The sequence below is a fragment of the Lepidochelys kempii genome, chromosome 21 (assembly GCF_965140265.1).
Source record: "Lepidochelys kempii isolate rLepKem1 chromosome 21, rLepKem1.hap2, whole genome shotgun sequence".
NCBI lineage: Eukaryota > Metazoa > Chordata > Testudines > Cheloniidae > Lepidochelys > Lepidochelys kempii.
The window spans coordinates 18,196,000-18,210,370 of NC_133276.1; the positions used below are offsets into that span (position 1 = coordinate 18,196,000).

At 49.1% G+C, this 14,371-nt stretch overlaps 1 protein-coding gene across 4 annotated transcripts in view; it reads left to right on the top strand.

The window, feature by feature from the left end:
* The window catches only part of KLHL12 (kelch like family member 12), a 118,167-nt gene that overhangs the window by 89,859 nt on the left and 13,937 nt on the right, over window positions 1–14,371 (top strand). For 2 of the 4 annotated variants that reach the window (XM_073319671.1, XM_073319673.1), the window contains exon 11: window positions 367–7,258. The exons of the other annotated variants lie outside the window; for them this stretch is intronic. In XM_073319671.1, coding sequence (XP_073175772.1) covers window positions 367–493 — 127 coding nt within the window. In that variant the 3' untranslated portion in view covers window positions 494–7,258. Of the gene's footprint in view, window positions 1–366; window positions 7,259–14,371 lie in introns of those variants that run through there. 4 annotated transcript variants of the gene reach the window in all.

Consider the following 14,371-nt stretch of genomic DNA (forward strand, 5'->3'; position numbering starts at 1 on the left):
TTGTCACTAAGCAAACTAATAGCCAGCATACAAGTGAGTTTAGTGTAATGGCTGCAGATCCTGCAGTAGAGCTTCAAAACAGGGGCTCTCCATGCATTTCCCTTTTGGCTCCCAAAGAATGAAAGGCCATGGTGTCGCCATAGTGAATTACACAAGCAGTGCCACCTGCTGCAACACTGCTGAGCAGCGTTCTGGAACTGCTGTGCTGATCTTATTTCAGCCCTCCTTCCTTGTGCACACAGCTATAGCAGCATTTTGGGTCTTCGAATGCCCAGGGTAACTCCTCAAGCTCCCATCCAGGGCTCCGTACTCCCCTCTCTCCCTCTCAGAAATTATTGCTCACCTGTATCCCTCTGTCATTTGCAGGTATGATGGCAACTCGCTGCTGAGCAGCATTGAGTGCTATGATCCCATCATTGACAGCTGGGAAGTGGTGACCTCACTGGGGACACAGCGTTGTGATGCTGGTGTTTGTGTCCTTCGAGAGAAGTGACTTTGGAGAAGCCCAGGTGAGAGAGACTCCTTGAGAAGGACAGGCTGAAAGAGGAGAATCTCACGTGGTTTGCAGGAACTTGTTCCTGACAGCTGGGGATGCAGGGACTGCAGGCACCAGTGCAGCATTCTTTCTGCGCTGCTTTGAAATACGTTGCATGGACAAACACATCACCCCAGCAGCTACTGGAAATCAAGAGCTCTATGTGAAGCTAGAAGAAGGTACTTGGGTGGATCAGGAGAAATTGCATCCTCTGCCAACCGCTAACTTTATCAACACAGCAGATATGCTTGGACTTCTGGCTTTGGCTGGTCAGACAGCCTAATGAATGCTTAGGAAGATATGTACTTACAGCTGATCTGACAGTCACCTCTGCACCTGCAGTCCTTGCAGGGTCACTGGCAGCTCTGAGCTACCTGCGTGTTTGAGGGTGGAATCCAAACTGTTCTTGATGTGCCAGCTTCAGATTCTCATACAAAGTAAATGTTTAAAGGTCAGTGTTCCATGTACCAAGTGCACTTCCGTACAGATGATGGCCAGTGTGCACTACGCTGGAGCTACATCTGCATGGTATACATTGACCCGTGTACAAAGGACGGAAATCACACACTAATGCTTTCAACTGCTGAGACCCAGGTGCGGCAGAGGAGGAGAAGGGTCTGGCACTCCAGGTAATAGTGGAGGAGGAAGAAACGGAGATTGGGGTGTTGGGAAGACTGCAGTATCCCAGTCTGCCTACTGGAAACAGATTGGAAGAGGTGAGGAGAATAATGTGTTTAACACGGTCGTATTTTCTTCAAGAAACTTGATGGACTTGTCATGGGAGAGAGAGCTTTTTCTGGCAGCAGAAACCTCACTCTGCTGCTCACCACAACCCTGTGAGTGTTCGTCATCTTGCAGAACAGTAGAACCAGCAGGTCCCTTGGTGACTGAGAAATGGGAGGGTGGACAGGACTTGGGATCAATTTAGAATGTACACATACTACTGAATAAGAACCATTCCCTGCCTCAAGACACAAGGCAGCTAGAACTTGCATGTCAAACCCCTTTCATGCCTTTACTCTCAGCTGTTTACTTCCTTGGCTCCTAACACCTCATCTTCTCACGCCCGTAATCCTCCAAGCTCCACAGCTGAAGCTGCAGGTTCATCCATTGGCTTGGTAGACTGCCCTCCCCTTCAGCCCGTCTTACATCTCTGGTGCTCTCTGCTCTCAAGGATCAGAAGCCTCAGTCGCTCCTGCCAAGCCTCCCACAATGTCTGCGTTTTGGGTGGTGCTGCTCTTTTTGTGTGCTGTTGATTCTGTGCTTTGGGGATGGGGTGGGATCAGGGACCGAGTAGAAGGAGTTAATGATGCACTTTCAGCCAACACTCTGAATTTCTCCATTTGTTCCTATCATGTTTTGTGTTTCATTTCCTATGTATTTTTTTAGTGAAAGTATCAAAAATAAAGTATCCGTAGGAGTTTGTCCTATGCCCTCTAGTCATGGATTTAAGGGCTATGTTGGGAATACACCTGTGTAGTTGCCTTAAAAGACCCTCATTAGACCAGTTAGTCATCCATGTTGAAGTTCTCTTTAGCTGTGACTTTTTCACCTGCAGTACACAGGCCAGGATGGGTGGTTCTTAATAGATGTGTCCTGTCCATTGTGGTCAGCATTACAAACATCTTTTGGGGATAGGAGGTCTAGAAGAATGTGCTGCTGCCAAATCGATTTGAGGCCAATTTAGGAGGATTCAGGAAAGGATTGGACATTATGTGGTTCGTGGAACATCCAGTCTAGATGGAGATTGCGAAATGTGTTACTTTTGAGTTAGTGGGGTGAGGCACAGCTTGTTGTGTGTTGTATTTCCTGTAGAGCCTGAAAATAGCTCGTATTTGCTTTCTTGCCAATGGTGTAATTGAAAAATACTCTCCATATTTCCCTCCCCACCCTCACCAAATCCTTCAGTGATCCTGGTCCTGGGTTGAGAGTGCTCTTGCAATCCCCAAGCTTGTCACTTAGTCCCCTTGCAAGCATTCTCTCCTCATGTTTTCTGGATTTTAAACATGCAGGTTTCCTATAGTGCTGACCCTCTCTGCATCAAGGGGAGGGCAGGGGCACTGGCTGGACCACTCTCTAGCCCTCTTCCTAAGACACGGGTGAGGAACTGCCTTGCTGATGAACTGTGAGCTCCCATGTCGGGATAAGATCCAAACAGGAGCCCTATCCAGTACTCACTAGGAAGCACTAACTATTTCCATGACTGCATGCAGGACCCCAGGGCAGTAAATAGGAAATGACCTAACCCAAACCTCCTGTGAGTTATTGGCATAAGGAGAGAGACTCCTGAGAGTTCCCAGGCTATAAGCATAGCAAAGGGGTGTGGTGGTCTACGCTCGAAGCAGGCAGCAGCTCCTCTGACCTTTCTTGGGTCAGCTTCCATGCAGAGACCTTTTTGTGCTGTTTTCTAACATCAGGCCCCAGGCTTCCACCTCCAGTTTCCGTATTGTCCGTCCACCCTCCAGTGATGGTGGTCCAGCGAATGAGATAACAGGCCTAAACCAGGTTATAGCAGTGCTTGGCCCTGTCCACAGGACCATGGAGACCTTTCTAGGAAGAGCTGTATTGTAAAGGTGGTATTTGCTGGAGGGGGATGGCATTGCTAAATATATCACAAAAAAAAGAAATCCTAACAATAGTCTAGGTTGATTAGTGATAGAGATGGTAAAATTGTATATATTGATTCAGAAAAGGCAAAAGTGCTCAATAAATATTTCTTCTGTGTTTCAAAAGAAGCTAGATGATGTATTCACATCTTACAGTGATAATGAAATACTCTGTTCCAACAGCAACTAGGGAGGATGTTAAACAGCAGCTGTTAAAGTTAAGTAGTCTTAAATCAGCAAACTTGTACCCAAGAGTTTTAAGAGAATTGGCTGAGGAGTTCTCTTAACCATTGATGTGGAATTTTTAAAATCTTGCACTGTTCCAGAAGTTTGAGGACTGCTTTAAAAAAAGTGGGGGGAAGGGGCAATGTAGTATCAGGCTTTAAAAAGGGTAAATGGGACAACCCAGGTAACTCTAATATGATTAGCCTAACATCGATCCCTTGTAAAATAATGGAAAGGCTGAGGTTGGATGCAGTCAGTAAACAATTAAAGAGTGGCAGCATTCAGTATGGTTTTGTGCAAAATAGATCTTGCCAAGCAAACTTGATACTGTTTTTTGATGAAATTACAAATATGGTTGATAAAGATAAGTGTGAGATATTTAGACTCCTGTTTTTGACTGGCTACTGTATGGAATTCTGATTTAAAAATAGCACTGTACAAAATCAAAGCAGCACATACTAAATGGATTAAAAACTAGCTGAATATGGTGGGTGAGGTGATATCTTTTGTTGAACATCTGTTGGTGAGAGGGACAAGCTTTTGAGCTTACACAACGCTCTTCTTGGTGAAGAAGGTCTCTGTGTACGCTTGAAAGAAGGTGTCTGTGTACAACAGAAGCTAGTCCAATAAAAGATATCCCCTCCCCCGTCTTGTCTCTCCAATATCCTGGGCCCACCACAGTTACACCAACACTGCATAAAAACTGTCTAGCTGACAAACTGGCTACGTTATAGTTCTGAAAAAATAATCATCCAATGGGCTGTCTATTACCACCCATCTCCTCGCTACCCCATTAGCAGAAACACCATCCATCTCCAGATTAGTGGTGAGGCCTGCTGGCTTGACAGCACGGAGAAGAATGAGGGCTTTGTTCAGCAGTGCTGTCAAATAGGTGATGCCTTCACCAGCACTAAATCCAGGCCATTTTTGTAAAGGTGAAATTATGGTTATATGCAAATTATTTTCACATATGCAAATTAGTGTATTACATTTACATGAGATGTTCCACATGAAGATGAACAAAACTTGGCAGTGATACCACTGTAGAGGCTAATCTCTGGTATGTCTAGACCAGGATAAAAGGTGTTTTTCTGAATCACGTTAGCTAATAACTTCTAACAAACATGTTTTACGCTCCAGTGTAGACAGGATAAGTTTTACTACATACATGCTAAATAGTGTATATTGGAGCCTGGGGGAGCCAAACGTCAATTTGCCCAGTGTAGTGCATGCTGAAATCCACACTGCCCTGTTTCCACCAGAGTGTAGGGTGGGTGTTAGGAGACATCAGCTAAGGCATGCGATCATCACACCTTTAAATCCTAGTCAGGACAAAGCTAATATGGGAAGGGATGTGTCAAATCACATTAACCCAATCAGACGAGTTAATTTGATTTTTAAAAGCCACCTTTGTGCTGTATTTTGTGCTAGCATCTTTATCACAGACCGCCAGGCCAAACCTCAAACTTTTGACTCCTGCAACAGACCTTTGTGAAGTATCTAGACTAGCATTTACAGTCCTATTAGTTAACTTGCATTAATTGGTAGTTAACTGAGTTGCAACAGGGCCACAAACTCTAGCCTAGACAAACCCCAGGGGCCAGGTTTTCAGAACTCAGCATGTTGGGTGATAGCTGAGGTCACAGTAGGAGGTGAGCACTTTCGCTAAACTGGCCCAGAGCTCAGCTTCCATTTGACAGTCAGGCCCTAGTTTCAGGTGCTGAGCTCTGGAAAATCAGAACTTTCACGCCCTGGCCTTTTTCCCCTTGACTAATGAAACCGCAGCCAGGTCAGACATTGATTCAACTACTGCCTTAGCAAGAGTAGAATAGTGGCTAAATACTTTTATTTCAACATGTTGGGTATTGCACATTTGTGAAATCAAAGGCACAGTTTTCTTCAGAGAATGGCATGAAAATGCTGCTGAACTGCTCGGGCTGGCCTCTGCAGTGCACTGGCTTTCAAAGCCATTCTGCAGTCTGGCTGAATCCAGTTGTCTGTTCTGCTGCACCTCTTCTGGGTAGGTGTGCGTGTGTTGTTCTGTCCCAGCATTCCACGCAGGGGAGGGAAATAGAAACTGGCAATATAACAATGCCTTGGTCCTCCTTACCCAAACCTTCCATTGTCTCTGTGCCCAGCACAACTCCAGGATGAAGGGAGGGGTGCAGTACTGTGGTCTTCCTGAGGGATTCTTCAAGGCAGGGCTCGAAGGAGACAGAGTTAAGGACATATGGGAAGTGTCACCTTAACTCTGCATTCCTGGGTTTTGTAAGTGTCCCCCCTCCTCAGCTATCAGTGACAGGTGATATCAGTGGAAGTATGTGAGCAGCCCTTAACTCAGCATCTCCTGGATTGCTAATGTTCCAATGTGGGGTTGCAGAGTCCCCCTTTCTGGATAGGTGTGAGGAGTAAAAAGCCCTGTTGCGTGTGAGGAGTCAGAACTGCCTCTTAAGGATATATTGTGTAAGAAACGGAGGGTTTTGTCTATGCTACAAAGTTAAGTCAACGTCAGGTAGGTCTGTATGCTGCGGTGCTCCTGCACCAACATAGTAAAATCACCTTGGCGAGAGGCATGATGCCTTGGGTGATGTAGGTAGAGCGACGCAGCGTCAATGTAGATGCTGCATTGCTTCCATTGCCCTAAGTGGCCTCCAGGAAGTGTCCTACACGGTCCATTATGACTGCTAGGGTCACGTTTTGAAGATCGCTGCCCTGCAGCCAGGTGCCCAGGCATGTACCCCTCCCCTTTTAAAGCCCCAGGAAGTTTTGAACTTGCTCTTCCTGTTGCTGGGCGTGGAGGACAAGCCTGCTCCGGCGTGGAGAACGCAGGAGGTGGTGGATCCCCTGGGTCTGGGGGCAGAGGAGGCCCAGGTCTGCTCCAGCTGCAGAAACTTGTTTGGGGCAAGGAGGAGAAGGGCTATAACAGGGGGACAGCCATGCTGTGTAAAAAGCCAAAAAGCTGCAGCAAGCATAGCAGAAGACAAGGGAGACAAATAGTCGCTCTGGTGCAGATCGGCAGGCATGGTGCTTCTACAAGGAGGGAGCTGGGGTCAGAGAGCTGATATGCAGGTGAGGGAGCAGTCCGGGTGAGGGCTGTGGGGAAATATGGGGGCTGGAATCAGGGTTGTGGTATATGGGTGGGAGCTGCCAGGGTGGTAGTATAAGGGTGAGGAGCTTTGGGGGGAGCAGTCAGAGTCGGGGGTCAGGGTGCTTAACCTCAGACTATAGGAAAAGCTGTCATGGTTTTAAGGAAGAAACAAAGATACCACTGGCATTCACTTTTTCATATAGATGTAAACTGTGCAGGATTAAATTACTGATGAAGAGTGGGAAATTAGTACAATTTTTGTACACCTGTAGATTATTCATGAAAGAAAAGGGGTTTACTTCTCTTGAGGAAGATATTTGTGTTTTAATTCTGGCTGAAACCTTCTCCAATCATACAAAACTTAATTAGAAAAGAAACAGCATTTCAGGACCACCCTATACTCTCCCCTTTCCCCCCACATGCACCCACCCCCCCACCCCATGTATCTTCCAGGGCTGCAGCAGCACCCAAGGCACTCCAGCCCTCAGGAGATTAAACACAACAGCTGCACATACACCCAGCTGTGAAAGCCTTGTGGGTCACCCTGTTCCCTCCCCTTTAAAGATACTTTCCCCTGCATGTATGAAGTTTCCCTCCACATTACATAGATAGGTTTGTAGGGGTGTGGAATAAAAATCTACTTATGGAAACTGATGTTATCTTCATTATGCTCCATCACATGCTGCTACCATTCACCAGTAATAGCAATAGGTGTATGTGAATTGTTCTAGTCGAACACGCACAGCAATCACTTGTGCTTGTATATAATGTCATTTGTTTTTATAAAATTGTTTCTTTAAGTCATACAGTGAGTGTGTCCTGAATCAGGTGTTACAGATAAAAGCTGATAATTGCTCAGTTATGGTGGGATGCTCAACACAACCTAGTGCTGTTCTAGTCATTTGTCTCCCATTTTGCTGGCTTGTGTGGCCTGCAGCCAGGTGGGAAAGCTGAGAGGTCAGTGCAGAATAGCTAGTGTGAGAAGAGCTGCTACTTTGTCATGCTGCTCCCTTGAGCGCAGTCCACCAGGCCTTGGTCTGGTGAACAACACGTATTTCTTACTTGCCCATGTGTGGGTCCTCATGAGTGGGGGAGGGGTTCCCAGCATGGGAGGAGCAGTTTGGGACTCCTAATGGGGTCTAGAAGCTCGATTCTCAGCAGGGGAAGGAAACAAATTTAGAATTAACAGCTCAAGGGAATTCTGTTCTCTGGGGCAGTTTTGCCCCCCTGCTAATGAGGGCATGAGTTCCTGGGTTCTCAATCCTTGTCAGGCTTGCCATTAACAATGGCAGCACCCAGTAATGGCTGTTCTTGGGGTCTGAAGAAACCCACTCAGCCCTCAAGCACACAGTAAAACAAAGAACAGATGCAACACAGTTGTGTAGAACCCAGCATGTGATGCGCAGAGAGCCTGTCTCTGCCTACTGGAACCTCCCACTGCCCTGCGAGCAGCTCCACGGCATGTCATTGGCCTCAGCCTCTCAGCAAGCAGGCAAGGCCCAGGCCGGCTCCCCACAATGAAGCTCAGTGCCTCATGGGAGAGGTGGGGGATTGGCTAACTTTGGGGGTGCCGTCACTGTTCAAACCTTCAGTGACTTCACCCTGTGACCACGGCCTAGCACTCTGGTCGCTTCCCAGAGCAGCAGGTCTTCCCTGCCCCTGGCTGTGTGGCCCTGCTGATGATCGAGGGCCATTTCTGCCTCGGATGTTTTGTCACTTCAGATGCTGGATCAGAGCACTTATGCCACAGACCCGCTCCTCGCTCCATCACCAGAGCAGATGCTGCAGGAAGCTAAAGCCGGGGAGGCAGGGAGCTAGCCCAGGGATGAACACAGTCTCTCGGGAGCAGCAGCAAGCGCTAGTCATGATATCCCAGTAAGATGAGGGCCCGCTGTTTTGGAATGACAGTGTAATTACTGTGAAACCTGAGCCACTGTCCTGCGCTGGAGTTAGGAGTGTTACTGGAGTGCTCGGTATCTGTGGTAGGTCAACAGCTAATGGGTAAAGTAGAACATGGAGCTTAATTCTTGGACAAATCTAACTTATTTTGCATTCAAACCAGCTTCCTCTAGACAGCATTTTACACCAGCTCTTAACAAGGAGGTTGAGTGGAGCTGTTCATTGCACCAGTTCAGCAGCACCTGCGCTAAAGACACTGATCTAGCCACAGATTGTAAAATTCTTATAGCAACACCTGTTTGCCAAGCAGAGATTGAGGCATGAATTTCCTAGCCAGAGTAGACCCAACCCAAGAGATTGAAGGATCCTGCACAGAGGACATCTGTTCTCCTCAACAGCCGCCATATGGTAGCTAAACAAACAGAGTCCACTGCCAATTTTTAAATATCAGCTTATGCAGAAATTTTTATTTCATGTGAGAATGTCTGGCCTAATGCTGTTCTTGTATGCAGCCAACGCTGCTCTCCCCAAGGAGGGACCAGGAAATGGTCTGAACCAACTTGTCTCTTTCCTTACCTCACAGAGTTGCCTGAACAGCTGATATTTTGATGCATGTGCTGTGATTTCACACTGCACTAAAATGTTCTGTCGCAAAGCTACGTGTGCCCCAGTTTCAGGAGATCTGGCAGGAGCGGGTGACTCTCACATGAAACCCACACAGCATGGGGAGAAGTTGGCTCTAGCCCAGGCCTTTGGCAGGCAATTAAATGTGTGATGGCTTTACAGAAATATACTTGATCTTATTTGCTGCAGAGTGACTAAGGGGGGATATGGTAGAGGTCTATAAAATCATGACTGATGTGGAGAAAGTGACCAGGGAACAGTTCTTTACTCCTCATAACACAAAACCCATGGTTCACTCAGTGAAATTAATAAGCAGCAGGTTTAACACAAACAAAAGTAAGTATTTCTTCACACAATGCACAGTCATCCTGTGAAAACTCCTTGCCAGGGGATGTTGTGTAGCCCAAAAACTATAATGGTGGTTCAAAAAAGAACTAGTTCTTCTTTGAGTGATGATCCCTATATGGATTCCAAACATGGGTGGGCCGTGTCCATTGATGCGCACGTGCACTGTGTGTCCCCCTTGTGTTTACAGCCAAGGTTATAATAGGCCGCGCAGGTCAACACCACTCCAGTTCCCTCTTACAGCCACATGGCTGGAGTTGGAATCCCTGTTCCTTCACACTCTTAGCTTTGCTAAGGGAGTGATTTACTGTCCATTTTTCTTGTAGATAGTTGTTCTTAGTATTATATAGTTCTTAGTTACTCGCAGATAGTTTAGTCTAGTTTTTTCCCTCGTTTGGGGAAACTCCCCCATCCCCAGGGCCTATGCCCTAGATTCCAGGCTTCAAGAACTGGGACGCTTCCCACGCTCGTTTTCTGTGAGCGACGAGCACCAGCATTGCCTGCACTGCCTTGGCGAGACCCGCATCACGGCCCGCTGCACCATTTGTACGTCCCACCCCAAATGCAGGAGGCTTGAGAGCTTCACCTCCGGAAGCTCTTAATGGAGGAGGCCATGTGCCCACAGGCGCCTTCAGATCCAGGATCAATAGAACCAGCAGTGCACCACCCATCACTGGTGGTGAACACACCTCCGAGCACCTCCCAGGCACCAGATCTGAGGGTACCAAGACGGCTGGACAAGCCCCACAATGAGGGAAAGAACTATGGACAGGGGCATAAGAGCAGATCCTGAGCTTTTTACACAGCATTTCCTCCCCGAGCCGGTTGGGTGAGAAGTCGCGGGTGGATCTAGCCAGCCCTCTGCCCAGGCTTCCCAGAGTAGAGGGTAAGGTACAGCAGAAGTGAGATCCAGTGGTACTGCCGACTACCCCGATAACCAAGGTGGCGCCCATCCCACTGGCTCCGCTGACACCAACTGGACCCTCCGCATTGTCCCAAACACCTTGCACTCCTGGGCACCTGGAACCGCTGCTGCTGACGGAGGAGCTGCTCTTCCCGACTCCGTGGTCTCTGCACCTCCACTCGCCACCATCCGCCTTTCTCCAGTGAGCAAACTGTTTCTGGTGCTGCCAGCACGAGATGTCCCTTTGCCCACTATGGCCTCTGGCACTGTCGGCGCCGCCCTTCCCAGAGCCACCCTTGGAGTCTGAGGGCTTCTCAGAGACGGAGCCTTCGTTTTCCCCCGCCCCATCTTGGAGCCCGGACTCATGCTGCAGACCGACATCCCCCCTCCCCACCCCCCCCCCGCAGCTTACGATCCTGCCATGGCGGCCTGGGATCATTACCTGTGGGACCCACAAATGCCCAGAGACACCCTTTCTTTTGGCCCTATTGGCCTCCCTGGGATCTGTACCAAGGCCACTGGGCACAGGCCTCTTATCAACCATCCCGTCCACTCTCCCGCACCCTCTATGAGCAGGAGGAAGAAAAGATGGACCAGGTACTGCTGGTTCCCCTGGTCCGCACTGGTGCCCCCTCATCTCCGGACAAGGCGCGTATTCCTGCCTCGCGCTCTCGGCTGGATGACCACTGCCAGTAACCAAAACGGCCACAGCAGCTAGCGGCGGATCTGGGGGAAGTCCAGGACACACAGCATCAGCTCCGGGACATCCTCCAACCCCAGGGACCCTCTCAGACGGCTCTTCCCATAAACAAGGCCATTTCACAATTGGCACAGCTGGTGTGGCACCTAAGTTCCTTCTCAGCTGCGCAGCCATGTGGCAGCCTATTAAGCGCTGCGCAGGTGCTCAGGGCTGCAGTGGGGAGAGATGCCGCTCCCCCAGCCATGGGCCTACTGCGGCTGGGAGAGAGGCCCCAACCCAGACCAGCCCCAGACCTGCCATGGCTGGGGGAGGGGTGCCTATCCCGTGGCCCAGCCCCAGACTCCAACCTTCTGCCCCAGCCCTGAGCCTCATCCCCGACCCCACCCCAGAGCCCGCACCCCCAGCCGGAGCCCTCACCCCTCCCCACCCAAACCTCTGTCCCAGCCCTGTCCCGGCCCTCCAAACCCCTCAGCCCCACCCCGCCACATGAATTTTGTTATGTGCACCAATATGGAGGTGATGAGTGACACGTCACCTCCATATTAGTGCACATAAAATTCATTCCGCGCATGCGTGGGAAAATTAGAGAGAACAGTGTGGCACCCCTGCTTAAATTGTAATGAAAGAGGAGTTGGGGCTCCGGCAATCAGATGCCAGGGTTCAAGCAGGTTTTTTATATTCCTAAGTGGTGCAGCAAGCCCAGAGGTGCCAGGGCTCTGACCTGCCGGGCCCAGAGGTGCCAAAACAATTAAGCACTATGTGTCACGCTCCTGTGCCCCCACTCCCAAGAGGGCAGCGTGACACTCTGTACCTCAAAGTAGCAACCTGGAACCCCCATGGTGATATTACTACGATCTGTTTTGTACAAAGTGAGGTATCATTTTGTAAGGCTTGATCTATTGAACAATAATAACCTGTTGGATTGTATGTACTATCATTGTATGTGAAGTTATGAAGTATTGCAATATGTGTTACTGATATATGTTGTGAGGTTGGGGAGACCCACAACCAATCTTTCAGTTACAACAAAGGAGTAGCCAGACAGTGTTACTGGCTCATCAACACCCATCAAGAAAGTAATTCACTATCCCAAAGATTCCTTAGAGAAGGCACATGTGCAATGGAGACTGCTTGACCAGTGTGAACTGCCTGATCCCCATGGCACAGAAAAGATCTTTCCAGCAAGCTGAAAGAAAGTATAAAAGATGGGAAGTGACATCATCACTTGGCCTCCTTCTGTTCTTTCTCCCCTCCTCCCCAAACACCTGGAAAATCTGAAACTGGAAGGGTGTCCCAGCCTGTACTGAGGAACTGTAACTTGCTTGGACCATCTGTCAGGGTGAGAAAGGCTGTATGATTCAACTCTTGCTTAGACTAAAAGTTTAGGATTTAGAATGCATTTACTTTTTATTTTCTTAAGGTAACTATCCCTGACCTTTATGCCTCCCACTTATACTCACAATCAAGGTCTGTGGTTAATAAACCTGTTTGATATTTTACCTAAAGCAGCATGTTTCAGTGCAAGTGCCTGGGGGAATCTCAGCTCCAGTTAACAGGGGTGTTGCACGTCTACTACCCTGTTGTCAGATTGGCGAACTAGGTAATGAGCTTATCCTGGCCAGGCTTCTGAGCATGCAAGACAGGACAGTACTGGGGAGCTGGGGTAATTGGTTGGAGCCTCCCTATTGTTGGTTCATGAGTGTCTGGGAGATCATTCGAATGTCCCTGCCTGTGGATGGCTGTGTAAGTGCAGGGCCTGCCAGAGGTTTGTAGCTTGACAACAGCATCCCAGTGTGAGGGACAGCCCAGGCTGGTGAGTTTGAAGGGCTCAGCTCTCCCACAGTCCAGGTTTCACTCTGGGGACCCTGTCACAGGCAGAGGAAATACAGACTTTCTCTTTACCCATCCATCTCCCAACCCTCTGGTGGTCCACGCAATGGCAGAGTGGGCCCGCCATCACCCACAGAAATTCACTCCCCTGGACAGAGCGGCAAAGAAGGTGGACAGGCAGGAAAGCCTTCTCCTCAGTCGGGCTCCAATTTCATATAGTCAACTATCAATCTCTGCTGGCAAAACATGACTTTCACAATTACACCAAACTGGCTGAGTTCAAAGACCATGGGGGGACCATAGGGGGGATTTGATAGCTGCTTTCAACTACCTGAAAGGGGGTTCCAAAGAGGATGGCTCTAGACTGTTCTCAATGGTAGCAGATGACAGAACGAGGAGTAATGGTCTCAAGTTGCAGTGGGGGAGGTTTAGATTGGATATTAGGAAAAAATTTTCACTAAGAGGGTGGTGAAACACTGGAATGCGTTACCTAGGGAGGTGGTAGAATCTCCTTCCTTAGAGGTTTTTAAGGTCAGGCTTGACAAAGCCCTGGCTGGGATGATTTAACTGGGAATTGGTCCTGCTTTGAGCAGGGGGTTGGACTAGATGACCTTCTGGGGTCCCTTCCAACCCTGATATTCTATGATTCTATGACCAGCTGCCATCAGACAGATAGCAGCAGTTCCAAGTGCTGTTGGATGAGGAAAGACTGGTGGCCAAGGTGGGACTCCAGGCTGCTATGGATGCGGCCAACACTGCCTCTCATTCTCTAACAACTGGGGTCGTATTCCTCAGGGATTCCTGGCTGCAGTCATCCAGTTCCCCAAGGAGGTCCATACCACCACTGATGACCTCCCCTTCGACACACAAAAACTGTTAAAGGAGAAAAACAGATGAGTCCCTCCACTCTCTGAAAGACTCTCAAGCCACACTCAGGTCCCTTGGCATCTACACCCCAGCCCCAAGATGCAGAGAGCAGAACCAATCATTCCATCCCTGACCCCACACCACCTACCTGGCATACTACCAATGCCATCAGGAGCTGTCATACAGATGACACCGGTCGCAGGGGCCTCCACCACAGTCTCCTCAAGCCTTTCCCAGCAGCAGTCTTTGGGGGCTGTCTTGCCCTGTTCATCCACAATTGGGGCAAGATCACGATGGACAGTTGGGTACTGGAGATCATCCATCATGGATACTCTATAAAATTCCTCGTTTCTGCCTCATTGCCCAACTTGGATTTCTCACAGGGACCCATCCCACCAATGCATCCTCCAACAAGAGGCTGACGCTCTTCTCCTGAAGGATGCCATAGACCTGTCCCACTTCACTTTAGGGGGCAGAGGGTTTACTTCCCATATTTCCTCATTCTGAAGAAGGGCGAAGGGTGACATCCCATTCTGGACCTGTTGGTGCTCAACATCTTTATCCAGGGGCGACAGATATAATAGGCCAGGGAAGGCTCTGCCTTCTCTGGCTGGAGCTGCTGCCGTGGGATGGAGGGCTGGGACTCCTCAAGCCAGCCCAGCGTTGCTGGGGTTGCTCTGGCCAGCCAGGCTGGGGCTTGGGTGGGTTGGCCGGCTGGGGCAGTCCCAGGATTGGGGCTATCTTGGGG